This window comes from Ischnura elegans, chromosome 9 (assembly GCF_921293095.1).
Source record: "Ischnura elegans chromosome 9, ioIscEleg1.1, whole genome shotgun sequence".
Taxonomy (NCBI): Eukaryota; Metazoa; Arthropoda; class Insecta; order Odonata; family Coenagrionidae; genus Ischnura; species Ischnura elegans.
This window is the reverse complement of record NC_060254.1, coordinates 71114469-71139534: the sequence shown is the minus strand read 5'-3', so window position 1 is coordinate 71139534 and position 25066 is coordinate 71114469. Positions and strand designations below refer to the sequence as shown.

Genomic DNA, 25066 nt, shown 5'->3' with positions numbered 1-25066 from the left:
TCAGTGCTCGTGCTCAAATATATGAAGAACTATATATAATAATAAAAATAAGGAATAAAAATAATTAATTGAAAAAAATTAAATAAAAAATCAAATCAGGAAGGTGATAGAAATATTTTGAGAGGTCATGCGATTACTATAACAGGATAAAACTTCCCTAAATTCAGCTAGGTTCTCTTAACTTCCACTTAGGGCACATTTTAGTCCTTATAGACCATAAGTTTTTTTCAACCAACCCCTCTGTTGTCGATCTACCGCAATTACACATTTTGCCCACATTAGTTTTGGTACAAATTTTGTTTTCTTTTCATCACATATCAAGTATATTTCACTTGAAAACCATCATGTTATAATTAAAGTATTACTGAAAGAATTCCTTTATTATTTGCCACCGTAGGTCTTACATGGAGTGCTCTGCGATGTCGCCTAGGCAGCTCAGAATGGACATCCCTTTATTTTACAATAAGGCTTACTTCTTTTAAATCCATCTACAAATCCTATCCTCTTCTTTCCCCTCCCTCCTTTGCTTAATGTGCTTCCTACTAACACGAATTTCAACATCCCTTCCCTGATCATTACTAGGGTCATCAATAAAAAATATAATTAAAGCCATCATTAACCTAAGTCAACGCGAGTTAGGCATAAGACGGTGATATTCGCAACCTCATGAGTAGAATAGCCTAGGTCCTCTTTTCAACTGAATCCGGCCCTGTATATGGAGAGTCATTTATTATTTGAAACATACGCAGGTCGATGGTGAGCTTCATCCTTGGTGTATATATGTTGATTTCCTGTATTTGATTTTAGGCTTAAGGAGAAAACAAATTATTATATTTTTGAACAAAATTACTTCCCAAGACTACTTCCCTCTGGGAAATTAAACGCATCTCTTTATTTTTAATCAAGGTATAGCGAAGCACAGGGTGTCCCTAGTCTAATGTGAGACGCAAACTTCACAAGGTTTGGGAAACACTTGCATATAGCCCTGCGGCTATGTTTCCCCAAGGGCTAAGTAGTTCGTACACTGATTTTGTGACAAAGTGTTTTGCTACTTAAATGTTTTGGCAGCAGATCTGTCAAAGTTCCAGGAAAGCCCTGACTGTGTTCTGTGGACTGACTCTCGCTTTTTTTCCCTCGCGCAGATAAACACGGACCCGGACATCCTTCCCGGCGTGCACCTCTCCCTGCGGTGGGAGGACACCCTGGGCGAAACCGTGCCATCAACGAGGGCACTCACTCAAATGATCTGTAGCGGAGTCTCTGCCTTCTTTGGGCCGGAGGGCAGTTGCAACGTGGAGGCCATCATCTCTAAAGCCAACAATAAGCCCATGATCTCATATGTGAGTGACCTGCAAGGTTTTTTTTTCTTTTCGTAAATTCAGTGAGGTTCGCTGGTGATCGAGCGCTGATTAGTCAGTCCTCACATAAGAGGGCTGCAGGCTATGGAGCAGGGATTCTCAAACTAGGGGGGCGTACCCCTACTTCCCCCAGGGGGACCGTATACGCAAGGCCAGTTTAAAATAAAAATCTCTAAGTGAATAAAGTCCATAAATTTATTTGTGCTATGTTGTAGATTTTTTAAATCAACTTTGGCATTTAGAATAGTTAATATTTTTAAATCAAATTTGATATTTAGAAAAGTTAACAACCCACTATAATCAAAAGACGATATTTTAAAGTTCAACCGATGTGATATAATGAAAGTTCTAAGTATTGAAATTAAAGGTATTTTCGCTTTTCCACAAGTATTTATAGCTAATACTTGTGGAAAAGTAGGTACACTACCTTTTTTTTTCAATATGATCTCTAACGCCAAAAATATTATCTTGTGTGTTTTTGGTCGATTTATTCTCTAAACAGTAATTATCTCTATTGAAACCTAAAATGTTGTATTTTGTGATAGTAAAAACACATGTTTTTTTAAAAATGTAGTGCTTCACAAGCCCGCAGAATTTACTGTGAAGGGGGGCGTGTAAGGTTTCCATTTTCATAGGTGGAGTCGTAGAATAAAAAAGGTTTGAGATCCCCTTCTCTAGAGGATTTGTTAGACAAGCTTTTCGAGGCATATGTAATTAGGCTTGATTATTATAATATCAATGTTATGCGGTTTTGTAAAGCATCTTGAGCCAGGAACGTAAGGGTCAAGATATGTATAGGTCGTCTTAACCCTTTATAACCCAATGTTGCTTCTAAGCAACCTCAAAAATGTTTAAACTTTCAGCTCTATTCAGGAAATATCTAAACTACCCATTATTTTGTAGTGTAAATTTTAATGATGAAATAGTTAGCTGCCACGATAATTATCATTGAGTGTAAAATTTTCAAGTTTTCAAAATGAAAAATCTTGAAATTTGATTTCTCCCAGAATCAGTTCTGGGTCATAAAGGGTTAAACTTGAGGAGGTGGAATACATCACCTATTTGGGCGACGCATAAAGAAAAAAAACTGATACAGTAGTAAGGACATAAGGAAGAGCCATTTCTAAAGGTGACTCTTTGCACTAGACTGCCGTGAGAATTGGTTTGTATACGGGTGGAGAAGAGTATTGAACCTCTCGCTAGAATTTTATACTTAAGTATGGAAGCGATCGTAAAAGTAATGAAAAACTATTTCCCGGCACCAGGACTAGAATTCGGACCGTCAGCATGGCTGGCGAGAAGAGATCCACCGCTTATGCCATATTCTACTCTGAAATCCCTTGTATCCTCAGGACAAGATCAGAGGATAATTCAGGAAAAAGCCACCCCAAATTCCTTGTTAAACATAATTTCCTCATAAGAAATAGCTTTTTCGAGAAATACTTATGAGTCGATGAATCCATTTCCTCCCAGAAAAATGTCCCTATTTGCACACGTCTCTTTAACCGTTTATCGTCCAATGTTCCCATTTGGGAACATATTTATAGAAATTCACAAAAATTATATTTCTTATCTGTAATTACTGTTATAGCTTTTGTTATGTAAACAAAGCATCGAGGCATTTTTAAAAGTGAATCGAGTGACTTGCATTTACGTTGGTCGTTAATTATACCTTTTCAAAACTGGTTATGTTCATCACCTCTGTAGTGAGTATGCGGCTTATTCGATATGTTTCCCTTCACTCGCTCTCCAGTAACAAATGCTGATTTATTCAAAAGATCAATATATATTACATTGTCAAAGTTAGTTTTTTGGTCAATTGTATATTTATTTTTCTAGCAATAGCAAAATTTTGCGACGTATTCCCATTTGAGAATATGCTTGAAAACGGATTTTTAAAAAGTTTGTTCGAGTTCGAGTCTTTCATAATATCTTTTAATTAGTTGTAAAATGATGTGGATATGCAAAAAAATAAAAATAATCAGTTGGTAAGTTAGTTCAGCATCTAAAGAGTTGAGAAAGTAGGATTATATATGCTGGCTTCAAAAATGAACTGACCGATGGATTAGGTCAACAAAACATTTAGCAGCACATTTATAGCAATTTGAAAACAAAATAGAATATAGATTTTCATCAAGTGCCTCACTTATTCAGAGTGGTTAGGTGTAGCCATATGGCCACGGTGCGTGTGCGGAAATGGGTTAAAGACGAACGGCTCTTCCATTTGAGAGCCAGTTTAATTGCTCTCGCGTAAATAGATAACTTTCACTATTAATATTCAATTTCATTGCAATAATTCCTTATTCGAAAATGTTGCGCTCGCTTGTTGGTGAGAAAAAATCGAGTAATTGAGTTAATTAATCCTGAGAAAACTCGTGTCTACTTAATGCGTAACATACAAAGATATTAATTTCATTTTAAGTGACGTAATTACCTTCGCAATCTCGTTAATTGTCTTTTCAGAAAATAGTTGCTTGAGTAGCCTTCATTAACTCATAACAAATTCCATCATTTGGTTTTCGTTGGTGATTATGGAGTTCACCCCTTCAGTTAGCCATGGATGTGTGAATTTCACACAGTCGAGGTTGGGTCACTGGTTCTTTTCTCAGGATGCGTTCCTAGTATTTTTTAAAGCTATCAACCAGGAATTTACTCATTAGGGATTAACAAGGTGCCAACTCGCCACAAAACACTAAAAAATAAAAAAGCAAATGCAATAATCAACAAATGAACTTCAGAAAACGAAAAACGTAAAAGGAATCGAGACGTATATAAAAACATGTATAAAGGTAATGTCGGTCATTCAAAGTAGATTCATTACTTTCCAAATATTTCTCCCGGATTTGAGCTTACAAGTTGTTAGTCCATTATCCCTGCCGCCTATTCATTAGGCTACTTTGCAGACAAAATGAAGTTATGCTATGGATATATCTACCTTTCCCATGACGCGGATGCTTCAATGCTATCCCTCTTTATAACAATCTTTATATAATCTTTAAATCAACGAGAAACGTATAGAAAATAGCTTTTTTGAATGTTTTTTTATCGAAATGAAATGTGTATGGCAGCAAGATTTTTCGTTATTTTTTCTATAAAAAATTGCGCAAATATGCATTTTCCAATGTTAATTTTATTTGCTTTCTTCACTTCAGTTTGTCTTTTGTCGAGTTACTCCTGCACTGATGATATTTATATCTTATTACGGAGCTATGATAGCTTATCATAACCGAGTAATAATAAGTTATAGAATTTCTTTTTATAATTTTTTATTTCAATAATGCCTGCTGAAGTATTTCCGCGAAAAGTACAGCGAGAGGTGGATGTAATGTTAAGGAAGTATACTGTGAGAGTTTTATTAAGAAATATGGTTTTTCATTTGACTTTTCATTAAAAAAAGGTCAGAAGTCATGTATTATGCTCACTTGTGGATTCATAAATTCTAAATCTCCAAGTACTTCTTCATACGACTCGTGATGCCTCTAGAAAAAAATTACCCCTACGTAACCCGTACTACGTAAGGTAGCTTAGAGGGAGAAGTCACAGGTATCTTCTCATTATTTCTTTTAGACTCGTATGCGGTAATGGAGAATAATTTGTGATTATTTCATTTTAATAATGAAACTTATTTTCGGCAATAAAGGCAAACACTTTCTGATTTTGTCAATAATGCAGTAACACGTAGCGTGGAGTAGACGCGGCAAAAAATCATATCGCCATTTCCTTGACATAAACTCATTTGGTATCTAATTAAACTTAATTTACGTCAGGATTTGGTTGTCTCGATAATCCCAATTTTGAAACCGAACTAATTTTCCCTTTTTTAGTTATCACGTACTCCTGAAATAGCTTGTTTTATTAGTTTCGTAAGTTTCCGGAGATGACTCTGTTGTCGCTTTTTCCTCCATTTTTGTCATCTATTTTTAGAACTCCTTCCTGAGAGCGATAACGGCTCCTTCCGTTTGCTCAAGTAAAGGCGCAAAGGCGTAGCCGCTCACGGTGAGTGTCTAAAAAACACGACTGATGCTTATTTTTCATTTCGTGTCGTTCAGTTTTTCGCTCGTGCAGGATTTTTTGTTTCGATTTAAATGTTTAACGTGCTCATATATATTTGTTGAATAATAAATAGATTGTCTTACGAATGTGATCTTAAGTACTTGTTCTTGTACGAAAGCCGCGTTAAAAGTTCATTGTACCCATTGATTTATATCGTGGCTGAATAATCTAAAACTCATTGTTTTTGGCTCGATTCGTTCAAGATTCGTAAGATGCCTTTTTCTATTTTTTTTATCTCAATTACCCCGGAAAACAGCATATTGAGGCCTTTACTTGGGGGTTTCGACTTGAACAATATACGACCACTAACACCCATGCCTTGGATAGCGGCAAACTATCTAGGCGGGACTCAAATCCGAGACCTTCGGTAAGATAGGCGAGGACTTATCCCCGCCGCCACCGATCTTTCTCCAACTTTTTCAATAAAAGCATTATTTTTGTTTTTTTTTTCTCGGAAAATTGTTCTTAAATCCCTACGTGTTGGATGCCAAACGTTAATATACTCCAATGTGATTTTGATTTACCACTATATGCGACATAATTTTCGACCCTGCATGTTACCCGGTAGGGAAAGAATTTTATGCCACATCCTCACCGACTTGAAGCAAAAAAATCATTGAATTCTGGTATTGCGAGTGAAGCGATTCCCTGTGCCACCAGAAACCCTAATTAGGTTAAAAAAAACATGTACAAAGAAATCATTATGTTGCATCGTAAATTATTATTTGCCGGCCGCGGTGGCGGCAGGGTCCTCCCCTGTCAAAAAAGGAGATTGTGGGTTCGAGTCCCAGGGTATGGTTGTTTGTGTAAGTGAAAACTGTTAAAATGTCAATAACGCCGATGTAAAAGACCGTGTGGAGCTGTTTTTGGTGGTACGGCAAATAAATAAAATAAAATAGTATGTAGATTGAAGTTCTTGAATGGCGCTCGTAGGCATGTCCGATGAATCCACTATCTAATCCCAATCCGAATTAGAAAACCTCGTAGACTAATATTTTTTCTCACTTTCTTTTGTTTTGTAGTCTCTTGAAAATGACGGTATTTTGTCGAAATCGATAGACAATAGAAGCCGTTTTACACGGAGCACGTAATTGCACAATATGTCGTGTGTACGTAGGCGCGGTCAAAATTGCGTCGTGTAAAGCGGCGAGTTGCTAGCACACATGCGAGAACGCATGGACGTGAAAAGACATAATAGCCACTGTTATTTCATTCGTGCAATCGCGCAATTCATGCCAAAAAGAGAAATCAACCCTTTCCGTTATAGTGTACATTAAAATGGACATGACTTTCAGGGGATTTTTACATGCCAATGTGCATACTTGTCAATAATTATGGACATAGACCATAAAATTTAATTTGCAAAAAATAGCCCATATTTTTGGCAAAGTTTTCATGGTACCATAATTAACTTTAAATAGCAAAATCAAAAACTTTCATCAGCGTAGAGAAAAAGATGTCTGTCTGAAAACCTGTGCAATTACCTGCCCCGTGTGTAGCGGCCTTAAAATGTGGTGGAAAAGTATTGAGTTATTTTATTCCGTATCATGAAAAAAGCCCACAAAGTAAACCCGCAGAATATTAATTTTTCCCTTGAGGTGGATTGCATTATAGTGTCACATGGTATGTAGATTTAAGGTCTTGAATGGAACTCGTATGTCCGGCGAATCCACTCTAATACCTATCCGAATCGCTAAGGTTTTTAATAAACTTCTCTTTTCTCCCGGTCTTCTTCTTTTGTAGTCTCTTGAAAATGACGCTATTAACGTGTGAATGCATTAACGATTTAGGTGTATCGGAACGGAACAAGTATGAATTCATTTGCCAAATTAGAACAAATTCAATTTTCTGTTCATACGATCGCACTAGTTGGGTGATTTCACGGTGCATTTTCGTGTTCATTCACGCGTTTATAAATTCAGACATTAACTCGTGCGCTTAGGCGGGCTTAGGGGGTGGGCACGGAGGCACCTTAAAGGAGGCGCTTTAAAAATAGACAAGATATTTAATACGGTTATAACTACGCTCGTTTTAATTTTATGTATTACGGAGCCCCAATCATTTAATTTAATATTAATAACTTTCATATCAAAGTAAAGAGAATATTTTGTACAGCAATTGTGTTTTTTTTTGTTTTTAATCTCATATATGAGAAGACCTGTCAGACCCTTATGACCCTCCCCCCCAGAAAAAAATCCTGGATCCGCCCCTGCTCGTGCGTGTTAATGTATGGTGTGACCGGGCCTTAAACCCACAGAGGAAAATAAAACGTTGTGAAAATTACTAAGCTAATTTATTCCAAAATATGTAAATGTTACACAAAGTAAACCCGTAGAATATTAATTTTTCCCTTGAGGTGGATTGCAGTATAGTATCACGTAGTATGTAGATTTAAGATCGTGAATGGAACTCGTATGTTCGGGGAATCCACTGTCCTCCACTTCACGATCCTTAAGCCCCCATCCTCCATCTCTCTGGACTGACTCAATTGCATCTCGCCAGAGACGTCCGTCTTAATTCCGCCCAGTATGCCCGCGGGCCTCCCTTTTCTCCATTCTCTCATCTCTTCTCCCACTTGGCTCTTTCGCGTTCTCTCAAATGCGTGAGTCAGAGACTTTCCCTGCAAACCTCGGCTCATCCTTCGCCCCCCTGCTTCCTTCTTGGAATTCGGACGACGCCGTATCTCTTGACATCGCGGTAAATTTTGCTGTGATTTGATGCGCGCCCGGCGTGAATCGTCGTCAGAAGCATTCTGCCTGCGTAGAATGACTTCTCATTTCCTTCACGTTATGTCTGCTCGAGCAGTTTGTGTACACATGATGTGAGCGACAAAACTAATGCCTTTCATTTCTATTTTGGTTCTTGTTGACCGTGAAATTACATGGGGTCAGTTGCGATAGACGATTTACCCCGACATAATCTTCATTAACCCATTTCCGCCCAGCTAATGCTGTGCTTGCGATTTTGAAGGTGTTTAGGTAGATTGCTCCCATGGTCATCTTTAGCAGTAATCCAGCGAAACATTTTGGTGATACATCAACTTGTTTATTCAGAATTACCCGTAGCCATATAGATACACTGGGTGGTGACGAGGTCAGGATCTAATGTTGTTCAATTGCTTCCAGTGACTTTGATAGAAAGTAATGAATCTTCAGGGCAGGCATATTTTTGGATGGAGGAAAGTTAAAATAATCTATACAATGCCATTTTCCTGTTTACTTTCATATTACTCGCATGTATTTTATAGACATTAGTCGTCCAAATTGAAATTTCCGTTTCGCACTTCCGTTTCCCCTCTCCTTCCATCAGTGAGCTTATTTTGACCGGTTTCACGAATTAACTAATAACGATATTAAGTTATTTCAAGTTTCGGCAGCATATTTTTGATAATTCGACTGCCAAAAGGTTTGCGGGTTTTATGGAAGAGCCTCGTATGCTTAGAATGGTAGGATGTAGCCATAAGGGCACGGGGGGCGGTAATGGGTTTATAAGAGGAATCTCTTGAAAAAAGTTCGAATGACGCAAATTCTCCCGTGAAGTCGCATAAAAAATAACCGCAATCTCTTTACCGTTGTTTCCAGCCCTTAATTTATTCGCAGAAAAATTATACATTTGAATATCAGAAGTGTTGAGTCTATTTATCTCTGATGTTGTTGTATCCATCTTATTCTGTTTACCTTTACAATTTTTCTCTCTTTGTGTGGACAAAAAAATGCCTCTCAATTCTATTTTGGCGCTAGTTGTCCTTCAAATTACATGGAGTAACTTGCGGTAAAGCGAGGAAAAACTGTACCTATGTTTACTTTTATTGTGTACTCTTTTAGTTATTGGCGGATAAATGCTGTGTGCATTTGAACCAAAGAAAGTTTCATGTTAACGTACGTTATAATTGCAGCTTGAGATGAAAGGCGGATTTTTTTATTATATTGTGGATGTACAATTTCAAGTAATAATGTGCCTCATTAGAGAATTAAATACATGATTTCATCGAAGTTTTCAAGCAATCCTCTTGGTATTGGTAATTTCCACTTCCTCGCTTCATGTTTTTACTGTGATTTTACGAGGTAGATTGATGAAAATTTTATATCCCGTGTAGTGTTGAAAGAGAGATCAGGTATTGCATGCTAAAAAGGAACATTCTCGAAGCGTCCCTCTCCGATTTTGTTCATATTTGGTTAAGGATGTTAGTGTACCAAAACAAATGAACAAGTCCAAAATTTTAAATTCTCTTTTTTTCATCTCATTTTATGCACATTAATCGACTGTATCTAAACTGTAATTATTGTAATTTTCTCTTGGCAGAGCGAGAGTTTGTCCAATTTTCCATACTCTGCGGCCCTTCGAATCATCTCCGTACTTTCTTAACTTAACTCCAGCATCGAACTCAAGCGGCGAATTTTTAGGGAAGATACCCATAAGCTCCATTTCCAGCTTAGTGTTTCGGTGTGATGGATGGAAGTGGCCTTAGCAAATATTCCGCCGCGCGGCAGCGCATCGAACTCGGGAGTATGAAGGACGGAACTTCCGAAGGCGCGAATGCCACCTGTTGCGCCTTTAGTTAAACTTCTCCCCGATAGATGGCTCTGCTTGTCAACTCCATCGGTGGGCGTACAAAATCTCCAATGACTGCCGTGTTTTCTCGAATATTTCAACGAAATAGGCAAAATAACTAATTTTGAAATGCTCTCATTTCTGCCAGTATTCTTTATTTTAATTATATCACATACTTTTTCTGAATTTTGCTTTTGTAATTACCTCTCACGACAAGACGATAGGCCAGTTTTTAACGGTACTTTAAATTTCGCCGTTTTCGGTAAAAAGGGTGCTTGTCGCTTATATGACACGTGGGTCCTCACGGGCCTGTGGGGTATGGCAATCAAGACATACTCAGCACGTAATTTTTGACAAGTGGAGCTGTTGGTTGCCTAAATGCACCGGCGCTCCCTTAAGAAAAGTTAATTACTTGAACGGCTATTGTTGTTAACAGCTGTTGTTACTTTTCCGACTAGTAATTATATTATTCGATGCGTAGACTGGTTCGCTTTCCCTTAAGGTGTATTATATCGTTGGTTGAATTTTCAAGGCTGAAGTCTACATTTGTGTCTTAAACGAAATTTGATCTATCCTACATTCGTGTGATATACATCAGTGCTAATTTTTTATTCCTCAAATGTTTTTGATATTCTGAAGTAGTGCATTCAACTTTTAGGGCGTGGAAAGTAATTAAATAATACCCGCTTGTATTTAAATAAATCAGGGATACATTTTAGACGTATCAAATCGTTGTTTCATTAACTCTTTTTCCACTCGATGTATTGTCAAATATATCGTGTAGGTATAGGTGCAATAATGTCGGTAGTAATCTTCGATCCAGTTGGCATCAACATGAAACGGTGAACAAAAATCATCTGAGGCTTTAAATTACTGTATAACGCTGGTGAGGAATTAATGTTTAGGGACTACTTAATTAATTATTTTTTAAAGGAAAATGACACTGTAAAATGGAGTTCATTTTACGAAAATATTGAATGTTGTTCAATTATAGCTTTACGGCCTGGCATAATGAAGTTATTAATTGACAAGGGCATTCAGATATAGGAAGTGAAAGGTACTAAGTAATTACGATGGCTCCATTAATTCCTCAGTGAAGTAGTTTCCAACCACGAGAAACCTATGGAGCACACAGTCTGAAAATGAATCGTCTTCGGAGTTCGAGTTGTTTTCAATTTAAGATAACACTTGTCTCCCCCTTTACTTTTAATGTCAAACTATGGGGTTATAATTTGTGTTCACCCAAAGGTACGATTATATCCTCGTGGCTGATTGTGGAAGTTTTTGTCGAAGCGGATATAGATTGATACATTCAAACATCGAAATAATATGGGTTTATTTTATCGAAATGAGATCTAATACACGTTGTGGACATTATGATGCTTTGAAGTTTTTCAACAGACCTGTAAATGCCGAAAAAGTTTTTTTAGGTTCTGATAAAAGTTCGTTTTTACTCCATTGTGGCACTTTCGTTTCTTTACACTCCTTACTCTATCTATTACTACTATTACTATCTATAGCTACTATTCAGTTTAAACTGCCCATAATTATTGTCGTCTTATAGCACCGTGTATAATCTCATGGACGTGACAGAAAACATGATCTAGTGCTTCGTTACTTCGGTTTGCGGTATTGACTTGATCATCCACGTTTAAATAACTCCTATATAGTTGCTTAAACCCAAGTTATTCAATGTATGCAATGCTCAGCGAACATACGAAAAATGTTGTTAACATGGAGTTAATTAGATTGGTGTACGTCTCAAACTATCCATCCCATTTTTTTAAATATCATAAAAGCTTATTTTCAGGGTTATACGCACGGCTTTAACCTTGAAATACCTGCTTCGTGTATTATATTTAGCGGATAAGGATAGCGGATCTCTATTGGTATTGGTCGCTCCTCGGTGATTCGATTAGGCTGCCTTATGTTGCCAAAATATCCTTTTCGTCGGATATGTAACGAATCCACTGACAGTTAGTAAATATTTACAGGAAGGTTTATTGGCTTGTGTGTATACAACAAAGATTGAAATTACTAATTCCAAAATCACACGATATGTGTAATAGAACTGATTGGCAGGCTATAATATGAAAAGGACCGCTACCCATTCTGGCTCCCATGCGATCGCGTAAGTGTTCCGTGGATCTGTCTGTGTAGCAAACATCCCGTCATAAAACTGCAAACCGAAGTAATGAAGCACTCGAAGAATTATATGATTTCGAGTTAAGCTGTCTTACGTTGACAAAACATCCTAATTATTCGATTTCGCAGGATACGCTACGAATCCACTGAGTAAATATGAGCAAGAGGATTTATTGGCTTATGTGCATGCGGCCAAGATTGAAATTACTAATTCCAAGATTACGCTGTGTGTAGTGGAACTGTTTGGCAGGCTATTGTGTGAAAAGGACCCCGTGTCTACTCATTTAGGCTCCCTTGCGGTCGCGTAAGTGTTCCGTGGATCTGTATGTGCGTGATTGTAAGGCAAACATCCGGTCGTAAAACTATCGATTGTGACATTGGGGTATCGGAAACTAATATAATCGATACTTGTTCATTATCGACGCGACGACCATTTAATCTGTTTGGGCGTCCCTTCAATATCCCCTACCCCAATCTCTCATCTGTTCCCTCTCCATCTTCCCCTACCCACCCCTCCCCCTCCCGGTTTAGAACGCGTAGCCCACCCCCACCACCACATCCCCCTTCCCCAACCCTCTCCCTTTCATCTCGCCGCCCATCAATTGTCTTGAGAAGGCGATAAAAGTGTTGTGACAGATGAGGTAGTGTTTCCGTGCCCCCCCGCGTTGGTGTATGGGAACATTTGGACCCTCGGGGCGGGGAAGTAGTCATCAGTCATCGGCCGATACGACCGCACAGAGGTAGCCAATTTTCCGGAGATAATAATAGTCTTAACACGATTAGGTTGGTCTAAAGGAAATTATGGAAAAATTAAGTCAAATACTTTAAACAAAATTTTCATTAATTAAAGGGGCCTTGAGCGTTATTATCTTCTTTTTAATGAAACATGTTTTTTATTAAAAAAAAATTTTACATTGCGATATTGTTTTTACTGTAACCATGTCTCAAACATCCATGATAGGGAACCTGGTTGCGTTTTGAGTGGAGCGCACGGCTGCTCACCGGAGAGTCCGGGGTTCAAGTCCCGGGAAGAGCCTTGCGACACCTCCAGACAAAAATCCTCAAATTGAGAGGTTGCATAAGAAAAGAAACTGGGCCCTCTACCCTGAGTGTATGAAATTCGCGCGTTCACGAGAAGCAAGCGTTATTAGATTTGAAGGGTCAGCTTCAATTTCTGGCGGTGTTGGTGATTTATTTGAGAAATCCTCGAAGTTGGGGTATTGCGGTTTGGGCATTTCAAGCACAATACTCCGGAAGCAGGGTTTCTCATACCTAGGGCTGGGCAAAATACAGGCCGAGGAGTATTTTAAATGCCTTTTAAAATGCAAAATACATTTTTAAGGAAACTAAACGATCTTAAAAGATATAACTTGTGTTTAGGATATGTTGAAAACATGAATTTAGCGATTCTAATGAAAACGAAGTAATCTGTAAAGCATTATGTTACAGAAGTGTTATCAGAGCCACTTCAAAAGTATTTTACGAATGTATTTTTTATTTTAGCATGGGAAAATACCAAAAATCTGTATATAAAATGCATAATACATTCAGGTCGTGTATTTGAAATACCAAATACAAATTATAGATTTATTTCAAATTCGTATTTTAAAATACTTGTTTTTGAAATACTGCTCAGCCCTGCTCATACCCCATGTGATAATGTCACATTCACCTGAAACCAATAGTCTCAACCCTCACCCCACCCTCGTACAGATATTTAAGTGGAGGTGATAGTGCTCTTCTTCAGGCTTGTAGATAGGTTAAAAAATCGAGCTTAAAAATCGAATGGCCAGTTTGCGTTCACCGTTCTCCTGATAGTGATAAAGATGCGAGTGCCCCATGCATCTAATTGCGGCAGGGCGGACCTGTACTTCATTCAACCATACTTCGTACTCGATGTCTGGGTCGAAACTAAACTGTTGGAAGGTGAAGCACGTGGTCCCTCCGGTGCGAAAGATTATCTGTGTCCAGGGGCGCCGACTTGTAAAAAATATTGGGGGGCCCATATCCGAGGTCTTGCCCCGGGAAGAGGTTAAATTCAAAGTCTGTCGCAGCACCGAAACACTATCATGATTCACACCACCTGATTCAGTTAACCTGCTTAACCTTATAATTATTTGTTTTAACACGTTGTTGAATTTATTTTAAAAGGTAACTATTGTCAAACATGGAAAATAAAAATTACCAATATATTTTTGTGATTTCACAAAGCATAATATAACTTAATTATTTTCTTGAAACATTGAGGGGGCTCCGCCCCCCCCAAGCGAATCTTTGAGGGGGCTCGGGCCCCCTCAGGCCCCATGGAGTCGGCGCCACTGTCTGTGTCTCGTTTCGTCCCAGAGTTTTACTTTAGTTTCGACCCGAAGTAGTTTTGATTCCGATTTCGTTTCGACCCTGAGTTTAGCTCCCGGGTAAAATTCTTTTTCGTTTCTACAATTCGCTCCCGGGGACGAAACTCTTGAAATGTTACTGGTTTTGACTTTCGTTTCGTTTCACTTGCCATCCCTGGTTGAAACACGTGGTATGAAAGTAAAACTTGTGTGAAAAGTGCCATCTTGTTATTCTTTCTTGTTTTCTTCTACCAGCATGTATTCCCTCTACTGCAGTTCGCCTGCCTCACTCAACTTTGTAAGAAAACAGCTTATTTATTTAAGTTGCAGCTGTTGAAAATGTTACCTATGAAGATGAATAGTAACTGATTCATTGTTCTCACTCATAACTGTTTGAAACTATTTTAGTGCATAATGTGGGCCTTCTCTATTGTAATTTATTTTCAATTTAATTGGGATTTTTTCAGGAATCTTTTGAAATGTGTACAACTTTTATAAACTATCTTATAGCTAGTTTTCTTAGCCCATGCATCTTTTACACGTAAACTGCAAGTAATTGCGAATATGTTTCCGGAGTGTAATGCATTTATCTGCTCTCATGATCCATTTAGGAGCTGAGTGTAATTTTTCCTGTCTGGCTCATTTTGTAGCAAGCCCGGTTGTTTTCTGTTAGCAGAGATTTTTTGCGGTTTATCTCAAATGCCCCTTTGATAGCTTATCGCGCTGTGCGGGGAATGGCGCGAAGTTTTGTATCATTCCAAGGCTGCTGAAAAATAGCACCAAAATGACAGCGGCTAGCCGAAAGCTTTGATATCCAACGGCCTTACCTTCAATCCTCTTTGCAAATATCAAGACTTTGGTTGTCATATGTGATATTTTCAAAATAATATGTACATTATATTTATGTAGAACAGTTTGGAATTGAATTCATTCATTTGCACTTGATAGTAAACCATGGGCAGTGTACCTCTTTTGGAACCCGTCGGCTTTATATGGAAAAAATATATTGCGCGTGCGAGAAAAATTCGACTGGATTATTTGGCAAGAGATTCTGGTCATCAAAAATTTATTCAACCATTTTTTACAAGGAAATCCATCTCACATTTTAGGAGTGTACCATACCAGAATAGATTTCTAACAACTTTCGCAGACCATGTTTGAAAATGGAAATAAAACGTCTGACCTGAGCATCAACTACTAAGCGTCCGGTTAAGATCATACCATCGTAATTCCATTTCGTAAGATCAAAAAACTCGAATTTGACTAATAGCCGAGTTCTCAAAGCATGGCGCTAATATGTTGAAACCCGGGTATCAGTTACTATTTCAATTTTTAGCATTTACATCAAGCCCCGTGGTTCCTCTTTCTCGTTTTTTCACGAGATGGCCCAGGTATTTATCTCTTTGACTTTGTTGGTTAACTATTCCTTCGATACTTCCTTACATTATATTTTTTACATTATGTGAACTCTTCCTTGGGTCCTTTTTTTTATTAGTTTCTCGGTTTGGTTTCAATGATTCTGGTATTTAAGGGAAACACATTCATCGAATGCGGTAGCATTTAGACGAACCCGTTCACCTTAGCATACAGCGGAATATATTTCAATTCATACGAGATGCAAATCAGTGACCTTCGACTTTCCGTTTCTAGGGCATGGCGTTACCTCATCGACCGTGGATTAGAATTCCAACTTTCGGGTAGTAATTGGTCATATCAACCCCTGCCATCGATTTGGCGGTGTATTTTTGGACGACTCAGAGCATTATCGAACGGCTTTATGCTTATTTATCGTCCGCAGAGGTGGAATTATTTGGCTCACACTTGGGCATGCAATCGAGACACGCGAATTGTAATTTTTTTAGGAAGAAATCCGAATCTCTTATCGTGAAATCATGTACGGTATCCTTCTACGTAGATGAGGGACACTTTAGCTTAATTTAAAAATAATCTAGTTGATTATGATGAACAGAAGCAAAAAAAACTGGTTGATAAAATGTAGGTTACATGTTTTGTATTTTTTACTAGTACCCCACCATTACTTCCAGAAGTCTCTGCCTTTAAGGAGCGCAGCTGTCACGTTCGACCAGCTCGATTTCCTCACGTATAATTTGTTTCAAACTTAAGCCATTATATTGAAGTTTCCAGGGCACTGGAGTGCACCCCCTTCAATAAACACCGGTGTGTTAATTATGAGAATTTACCTCGATATTTTCTCTGAGCTAAAATTTCCATGTTTGAGATACAGGTGAATAATGGTAATGATATATAAAATTTACCTTGAAATTTTCAAGATGATAACATAAGTTTGATCTTATGCGTAGCGAAAAGAAGGCGGTTGGAGCGGGAGTGATGCGTCGCCTTACAAATCCTAATCCGTTACCGCGAAAGATAAGGTGACTCGCTTACTTTACTCCCCTAGTTTTCTGGAACTCTCTTGCATGTATAAATATTTGCTAGTATCTCAATGTTGGGCGTATGCATGCATACGGCTCGTCCGGACTCAGCACATTTTAACTCACTCTGTAGATAAGAACGTCCGTTTTCCGCACTGTTCTCTAACTAAGCTGGAATGACCGCAACGGTCCGTATTCCGCACTTTACCCCGAACCAGTTCTTAGTTACGGCCGAAACGCACTGGAAAGGCGTTTTGGCTACTCTTAGGGAAAAATGCGTTTTTGTCCAAAAAAATTCATCTTTTTTATGTTTAATAAAAAATTATTTCTCATTGTAACTTTTGTTACAAGTTTTAAAAAAATCGGATGTTTTATGAGGAGGGAGGCTACTACCTGAAAATCATGTGTGGATTAAATGTGTGGTTATGGGCTCCGGTGCTTAAATTTTTAGGAATTAAGCACCGCCCCTAGCCCAAGTTCCCTGACCGCGAGCGTCCAATGACCCTGAGCGAGCGATTCGCGCAAACTTCGCATATTGCTGCTGTGTCAACGGCAATATGTCGCCTCTCTGATCCTTATTAGGCTTTTGGTTATATATGTCTGGTACCTGTAGGGAGAAAACATCTTGATTTGTTGTGAAAAAAGTTGTTTTTAGGTCGAGGCATAAATTAGACATAACTCACCGAACCAAAACCCAACTGCACGTACTCCACTCGTTGACTAAGCCTATCTCGTGAGGATGCTATATTCTGGCAGCGTACAGCGTACTCGAGGTTTCACGATGGAAAAGTAGTCAGAGTAAAGAGTAGTAAAAGTAGTAAATACCACTGTCGAAAGGGTCGCATCTGTATTCCGCCCATTTAATGACCGTCAAAAAAAGTCCATTAATCGGTACATCTGTACCAGTAGTTGTTGTGTAGTAGCGGGTGTACGGGCACTGCGTGGGATATTCCTGTAAGGTGCTCTGTATGCTAGGTTTAGATACGGCAGAGTGCTAAGTTGTTATTTTGTAGTACATATTGCCGTTCCACTGATTAAAATTTCACTGAACCTTGATTGTAAAATTTAATTTTTAATTTGATTGGATTATCTCTATCTCGTGATATTGCCGGTAGCGTACTCTAAATGAGGTCTCACCTGAGAAAAGTAGCCCTCTTAGTCTTCGTTGTAAAGTAGTTTCTCTTTGTCTTCGCACTTCTCCACAATTTTTTTCACGAAACGAATAACCAACTTCCCCCCTTGCAAGACCGCTCGCATTGCCCCAAATATTTCAGAACCACAATTGTAACTTTTTTAATTAGATGGCATTGTCTTGTATATGTGAATAATATCGCTAGGATAATTTTTACATAATTATGATGTTTCATAAAATTTAATTTTAAATAATCATTATAATTTAATGTAGTTTTCTCCCCATTAAAGGTTAGAGCTATTTTTTACGTTATCTTATTAAAAAAATTGCAATTGAAATTAGTGTGGTGTGCAAGACTGCATGTTGATAAATGGAAAAAATTAATAAAAATGAGCTAGGACATCGAGCAAGGTACAGTGGCCGATGCTCATACATATGGGGGCGCCCCCCTTGCAGGACAGCCCGCATTGCCGAAAATTGCCGAACCACAATGTAAATATTTTATACCATAGGATGGCATTGTCTTTTATGAGTGTATAATTAGTTTATATAAAGTTTTTTTTAACTTTGCGTATGACGTGATAATTTTTAATCACGATAAAAGCAAAGGTAGCTCAAGATATATTCTGCGCCCTCCTCCCCTTTGAGTTGTTTCTGTTTTCGTATAATTCATTTTTTAGTACTTTTGCTAAAAAAGTAATATGGCGGCGTATGAGAGGATACAACATTTTAATCAATCAACAGTATCGTTTCCTTGAAAAACAAGAACTGAATCTTTTTATTTCTTAAAGCAAATGAAACATCACACAAATAAATAAATGAATCAGAAAATACACCAGGCAACGACTGAATATCGCCTTCATGGAATAATAACGCATACTATAACATTTTCTGTATCCGCCACTGTCTCGAGGGTATGCTCTATAAGCGCAGAATGTTAGCAGCGGCTTTGAACGGAACACAAAAAGATTTTTCCCTCGTCGTGTCTATTAAAAATGCAGCAGACACACAGAGCTCGGTCCGATCGCAGCATTATTCTCTCGTCGCCTCCCGCTAAGGGTGCGTTTTCGCTCTGGCATTCTGCTTTTATCCGCGTCATCGGCCTGCCATGCGCGGCTCGAAATAGGATATCCAATCCCTCTGAATATGCACCGAGGGGTATTTTCGTCGGGATCCGGGGCAAAACTTTCAAATTCAAATTTTTCCCGATCCGTAACTTGCATCGCTTAACATCTCATCGGCACGGGGCGGCTCAACGTTAACCGGGAATGGTAGCGTCACTCGTCTGCAACCCTAAGCGCTGCATTCGCTCTGTATTTACCAGCCGCTGCGTTGTCCTGATGCATCTCATCATTGCGCGCATTGTATGTCACACCACTCCGCACCCACGCTATAGGTGTGCACCGTCGACAGCGAAAACTTGCCCATGCCATCGCACCGCCGACGACAAGCTTACTGAAAATAAGATCGTATATCTCCCGGTACTTACTTAGTACTATGTTGCGTACTTTTTAAGTAATATATTAAAAAAATATATGCATCCTATTGGCAGGTCTTCGCCTAACCTAACACCGTGCCCGGCACGTTGAAGGCGGCAGGTTTTTCCTAACTAGTCCCAAAGTCTGTCATAAATCAATGTCCCACATATAATGCACTTATCACTGTTGACCAAGCGTTTTAACGAACTGAATATAATAATAAACTAAGATATCCCCGACCAAAGTAACAATAAAGTGTATATTTATTGTATCTTTTAGGCTTTACTTAATTTTCACCACACAATTTGTTTTCTAGCATGCTACGTGCCCTACCCGTAGTTTTCGCTTCTTGGATATGAGGCTATGGTCAGTTGCATTTCTTACCACCCTCTTCCGGTGTGGTGATACATTGCACCAGCCGTGCTGAAGACGCGCTCTGATGGGCTATACGCAAGTCGTAAGGATGGGACTTGGCCACATTTATTACTGCTTACTAATTACCGCTTGCATTTGTTGTAGAGTTTGTTTTTATTCGCGAAAATCGATTATAATGAGGATCATACGTGATCGTATGAATCAGCCGACCAAATCGAGCCAAGGCAGTTCCATCTGGCGGATGCCTATCCACTCAGAAGGACCAAATCTGAGTTTAGCGAATGGAGTGTTTGTCGTTCTTATCGTTGGGCGTGGTTTTGGAAACAGTCGAAATATCCATGTGGCTTGTGTCGACGGAAATAGCGTCACCTAACGATCACCGGGGGAATATGGTAGAGCGAAAGGATGTTGTGAGAATTTTTTTTATTGAACAAAGTGGAACTGTTTTCCACAGAATTTTTATTAAAACACTACCATGGTTTCGACGGATAACGTCATCTTCTGGTTAGCAACCGTCGAAATCATGGTAGTGTTTCAATATAAATTCTGCGGAAAAACAAAGTTTTATTTTTCCAAATTTTTTATTTTTTTATTTTATTTTTATTATTAGTTAAGATTTTATTCATCCAAAATGTACAGCAAATTCCTCAAGTATCGCGGGAAACCGCCAACTTTATGTTTTGAGAAAAGGCTAGTTTCCTTCATCAAATAAAACGAAATGCAATGATTGCTATTCGTTACCCACCTTTAGGGTTTCATAATACACAAATTATTTGGTTTTAGAAACCCTGGTACGAATGGCAGTGGCCAATTTTATCCTCATATGAAAAAGGCCAGATTGGCGCCCATGCGATTTCACCTCTCGTGACGTCACAGGGACCTAGTTTCTATACAAGAGGATAGGAGTTTTACATCGTCTGAGATTACCAATGCATGCATGAGTCACAGAGCTCAGGGAAACATCTCTTAATAATCACTTATTAAAATTGTCTAAGGTCGGAAAGTTTCCTTCGTTTGATAAGGTAGTAATAACCCATACATATTTAAGCCAAGCGCTACCTGCTACCAAGGTACTCAGCTACCTGCTAGCATCCTGCATCGTATCAGTGCTCACAGCCTCGCCCCAAGGTCACCTCACATGTGGCAGCGGGAAGCAGAACGACGTCACGCGGAGTTTTTCCCGGCGTTCATACTTACCCGTCGCGTTTTCGCGCGCTTGAAAATGTTCACTTTTCATTTAATCGCGAAAAATAGATATCGTCTTTCAAAAATCTAAGAGCGTGAAATATTTACTCCAGGAGTAATTATCTTTCGATTTAGGTAATGAAAATAGAATAGGAAACCGCCCTATTCTGACACACTCGTGTGTAACATTGCTTTGTGAACGTTTATTCTCTCACTCATCGTCGACGTCTAACTAAACTTACCATTTCTTTCTGTAATGGGCCGATCATTTCTCTCCCACGTACATTAATATTATTTAGTTCAACCCTTCGGTTGGAGATTAAATTCGCGAATTGAAGTACTAGTACATAATATCTAAAAAAGAACGTACTGCAAATTAGTGCTTACCGACAGGCAATCTTTATCTTTATCTTTATTCATCCACGGCGAGGATTGGCCCTCGCAGATGTTGTCAAGTTATCGTATACAACACATTTATAAAAACATTCGATACAACGAAACATACAAAACATGTACATTGGATCAAAACATTAGAAACACATACATTACAAAGATTACATAATTCCTACAGGTGATCGTTTCTTCGCGCCCGTTTCTTCGATTATACATCTACATACTACCCTGGTAGCCTCCTGAAGAGGTGTTTGGCAAGGGGTGAACCATCACCGAAATGCGCAAGAGGATTAAAATTTTCTTTCATTCCTGGTGATTTATTGATATTTATTGGCCGTCGGAAATTATTCTCTGCTTTTCGTCACATCCGACAGATAAATTGACTTGCACAATTTTTTACTTACACTATTCCAAGTAGAGATAATTTCATTGAAATAGAATACAGATGCCATGGTGAAAACTTGAGGTCTTTATCTCCAAAGAACGATCGGTCGAGCGATCACTCTTTTGGTCCCTAAAGACCTATCCAAAAGAGTGATCGCTCAACCCACCATTTTCTGAATTACACGGTCATTCCCACTGTGCCTTTTTCCATCACCTTTTCCGTGCTTACCGATGTCATTCAACCAAAAGCGTTACATTCGCTGTGGCGTGTGGCGTTACAGTCGCTGTTACCAGCCGTGCGTTCTGATTGGCTGAAGTACAGTGCCAGCATGGTTTCAGTGCCAGAAAAAGGGACATGTCCAGTGATGGGATTTCCATCCCTCAGGCCATCGCATAAAATGAACACGTGAAACAGTCATCTTTTCCACTATCATTGGAGCGATCGCTGGAGCTGTCCTTTCGGAAGGGATGAAAAAATATGCTCATGTGATTCAGTCTTTACTTTACCCACTGGTTTAACAGCCCGTGCCTCCTCAATCAATCATCTCTATGTGCCTCTGTCGACTAGGAAATGTCGCCATCTCCCTACAACAATTTATATCTGGTCAACGTCTACATCAGCGGTTCCCAGCCTTTTTTTCCTCCCGCGCCCCTCTATATGTATACAACTAATATTGTACCCCCAAAACTGTAACGTGCTCATTTTATTTCATAATTTCACTACGGGTTGATGACATTTTAGTTGTAAATGATTGTATAAATAGAAACTTTGTTTTAAATACCCCATAATATGTATACATATTTCCTGGTTAAGACCTGGCAACTGTTGCCATTATTTTCGGCGTACCCCCGACAGGTTCGTCGCGTTCCCCCAAGGGGTACGCGTACTGCTGGTTGGGAACCGCTGTTGTACATCATCCAGCCACCTTCTGCGCGGTCATCCCGAAAGTCTTCTGGCCTCGGACAAAATTTTCTCCTTACTACCCTATTTTCAGATATTATTTCTAGAGGACCCAATCACCTTAGTCTGGCACATTTGATTTCACTTACCGTAATAGGTTTAATAAACTCTCTATATAGCTCGACATTAGTTTAAGAAGTTTTCGTACCTAAATAGAACATTACTTCACTGGAACCAGCAAAGCTTCTCGAACCCTACCCAAAAAATATAACTGTATGTAAGAATAGGTTGAATAAGGATATTTTATCCTATAATTTTCGGGTTTTGTTCACCAGGGAAAAGATATAAATTGTTCGTACCATGTTTATCTATGTTACCTCCGGGCCAATTGCCCACTTGTGACATTATTGATATAATAATTATAACTAGTGCGGCGGATACGCAAAAATTCTGCTCCACTGATACCAAAACTCATCCACAGGTTCCAAATTTGCTGTAAATATCCGAGTGTAATAACATCTTCTTGCATACCTGCATTATCGATACGTTTCAAGGCTGTCATCTTGTGATTGCCTTCACCCGTTAAATATTTTCGGCGTGCGTGAGTCTGTGGAAGCGTGACCTCTTTTTCTCTCCAGTATGTGCTCCTGGTGACAGGCACGGGAGTGTTTCCAGGGGTCCCTTAATGACCTCCCTCTGTGTTCGTTTGCGGTTCGTTTTGGAAGCATCGATTCTTTGAGTTGAGCTGATCCCGTTGAGGGGCGAAACTGGGGCAAGATACTGATAAGAAACAAGAGGCGGGGTGTTTGAGAGGAGACATTGGGAAAGGACTGGGGACGGTCGTTAGCTGAAGACCATATGAAGCCATGATTTCTGTAACAGCGCATTCCACTTGGCTTGAATTTGTGATTCGTCATAATCATTAGTCAACAATCCTAAGCTTTTTCAACACGATAAATTGGCCTTGGCTGACAAGAGAATTCCCACAAGTGTCACCAGCAGGGGCGCAGCCAGGAATTAAGGCTGGGTGGGGGGGGAGGTTTAGGTGCAACTAATACCGGGGTGTTTGGGGGTGTGGAATACCCACCAGGATAAGCGGTAGGAGCGAGATTAATAAATTGCGGAATTTTAAGATAAATGGTTCAAAATGGTGAGTTTTAAGGCTTTCTGAGGGATATTTTATTAATCCTTACACTTTTCTATTAGTAATATCAATCCAATAAAGTAAAATGGATTAAACTTAAAAATTTCTCTGAGCTCTGGGGGGGGGTTTTATCCCCCAAAACACCCCCCCCCCTCGTTGCGCCACTGGTCACCAGCATGTCTCTGTTTCGTTCAAATTTTTCCCGGTGAAAGAAACTGGAGGTGTAGTTTTTGTTTCAGCCGCCAACGCTGAATACTTTTCGGGATGTTGGCGACGGAAAATTCCTGAGTTTATGCAACCCACAGGAAAACAATACACCTTAATCAATTTTACTTCACTTAGAGATATCGTAGTACTTCCTGTTCAACTACTAGTGATATCAGATATCATACTTCCTTCATGTTTCTTTTAGTTAAAAATGTTTGAATTGGAAAATATCATGTTTTTTTATACTTGCATTAGTCAACCTTACCTTGCGTTGATCATGAACTCCTCGTAATGAAAATCTCTATACGCTACTGACTGAGTAATTGTACCTTGAATATTAGGGATAAAATGTTTCTCATTTGTGTAAATAGCGGTAACACTTGCATTTGGACTCTCACCTACAATGTTCCATTAGAATCATTCGAACAAACGCGGTGTTTGGAGGAATCTGCAATAACTGAGGAGGTGGTAGGAGAAATAAGTTACTGCATTTTTTGTCCATAAACGAGGAGTCGCAACTCCTCAGTTACTGGGCTATGGCAACGCAAAATCTTTTGGATACACGTTGCAGTTACTATGAAAACGGTTTATCTTAGAAATCCAGCCTCTTCGACATTTTATTTAATACTCTAAAAATTGAGGACATTAAATAATTAAGGCTGAACGAAAATATGTTATTATAATTGTCTCTCAAAATAGGTGATATTGCGCGATTGTATTGTTTGTACTCGCTCTAACCTCTCGTTTAATAAATGTCAAAGATTAATTGTTTTTGATAATTATAATCGCTCATTTTCGTCCAACCTGAATTATTTAATGTCCTTAAAAATTCAAAATATTACCTCAAAGGGCTAGATTATTACAATATTTTGGCTCATTTAAGCTCAAATATTGTTTTAATTTAATCTCGTTTAATTAATCTCAAAGAATAGTATGATAAAAAATTAAAGATATTCATTAAAACAGAGAATCTTGGAGCGATCACACTCCATGTCACGAAAGAAAATGGTCAGATTTCTTGAAATCGAAAGACG

The 25066-nt window shown here is 38.8% G+C and overlaps 1 protein-coding gene and 1 non-coding gene across 2 annotated transcripts in view; both read left to right on the top strand.

The window, feature by feature from the left end:
• Positions 1–25066, top strand: part of LOC124166068 (receptor-type guanylate cyclase Gyc76C-like) — a 279411-nt gene that overhangs the window by 179147 nt on the left and 75198 nt on the right. Inside the window, exon 3 of the mRNA XM_046543687.1 lies at positions 1143–1340. Coding sequence (XP_046399643.1) covers positions 1143–1340 — 198 coding nt within the window. The remainder of the gene's footprint in view (positions 1–1142; positions 1341–25066) is intronic.
• Positions 10227–10356, top strand: LOC124166156. Its single transcript, XR_006866421.1, has one exon. It is a non-coding gene; the product is annotated as a U11 spliceosomal RNA (small nuclear RNA).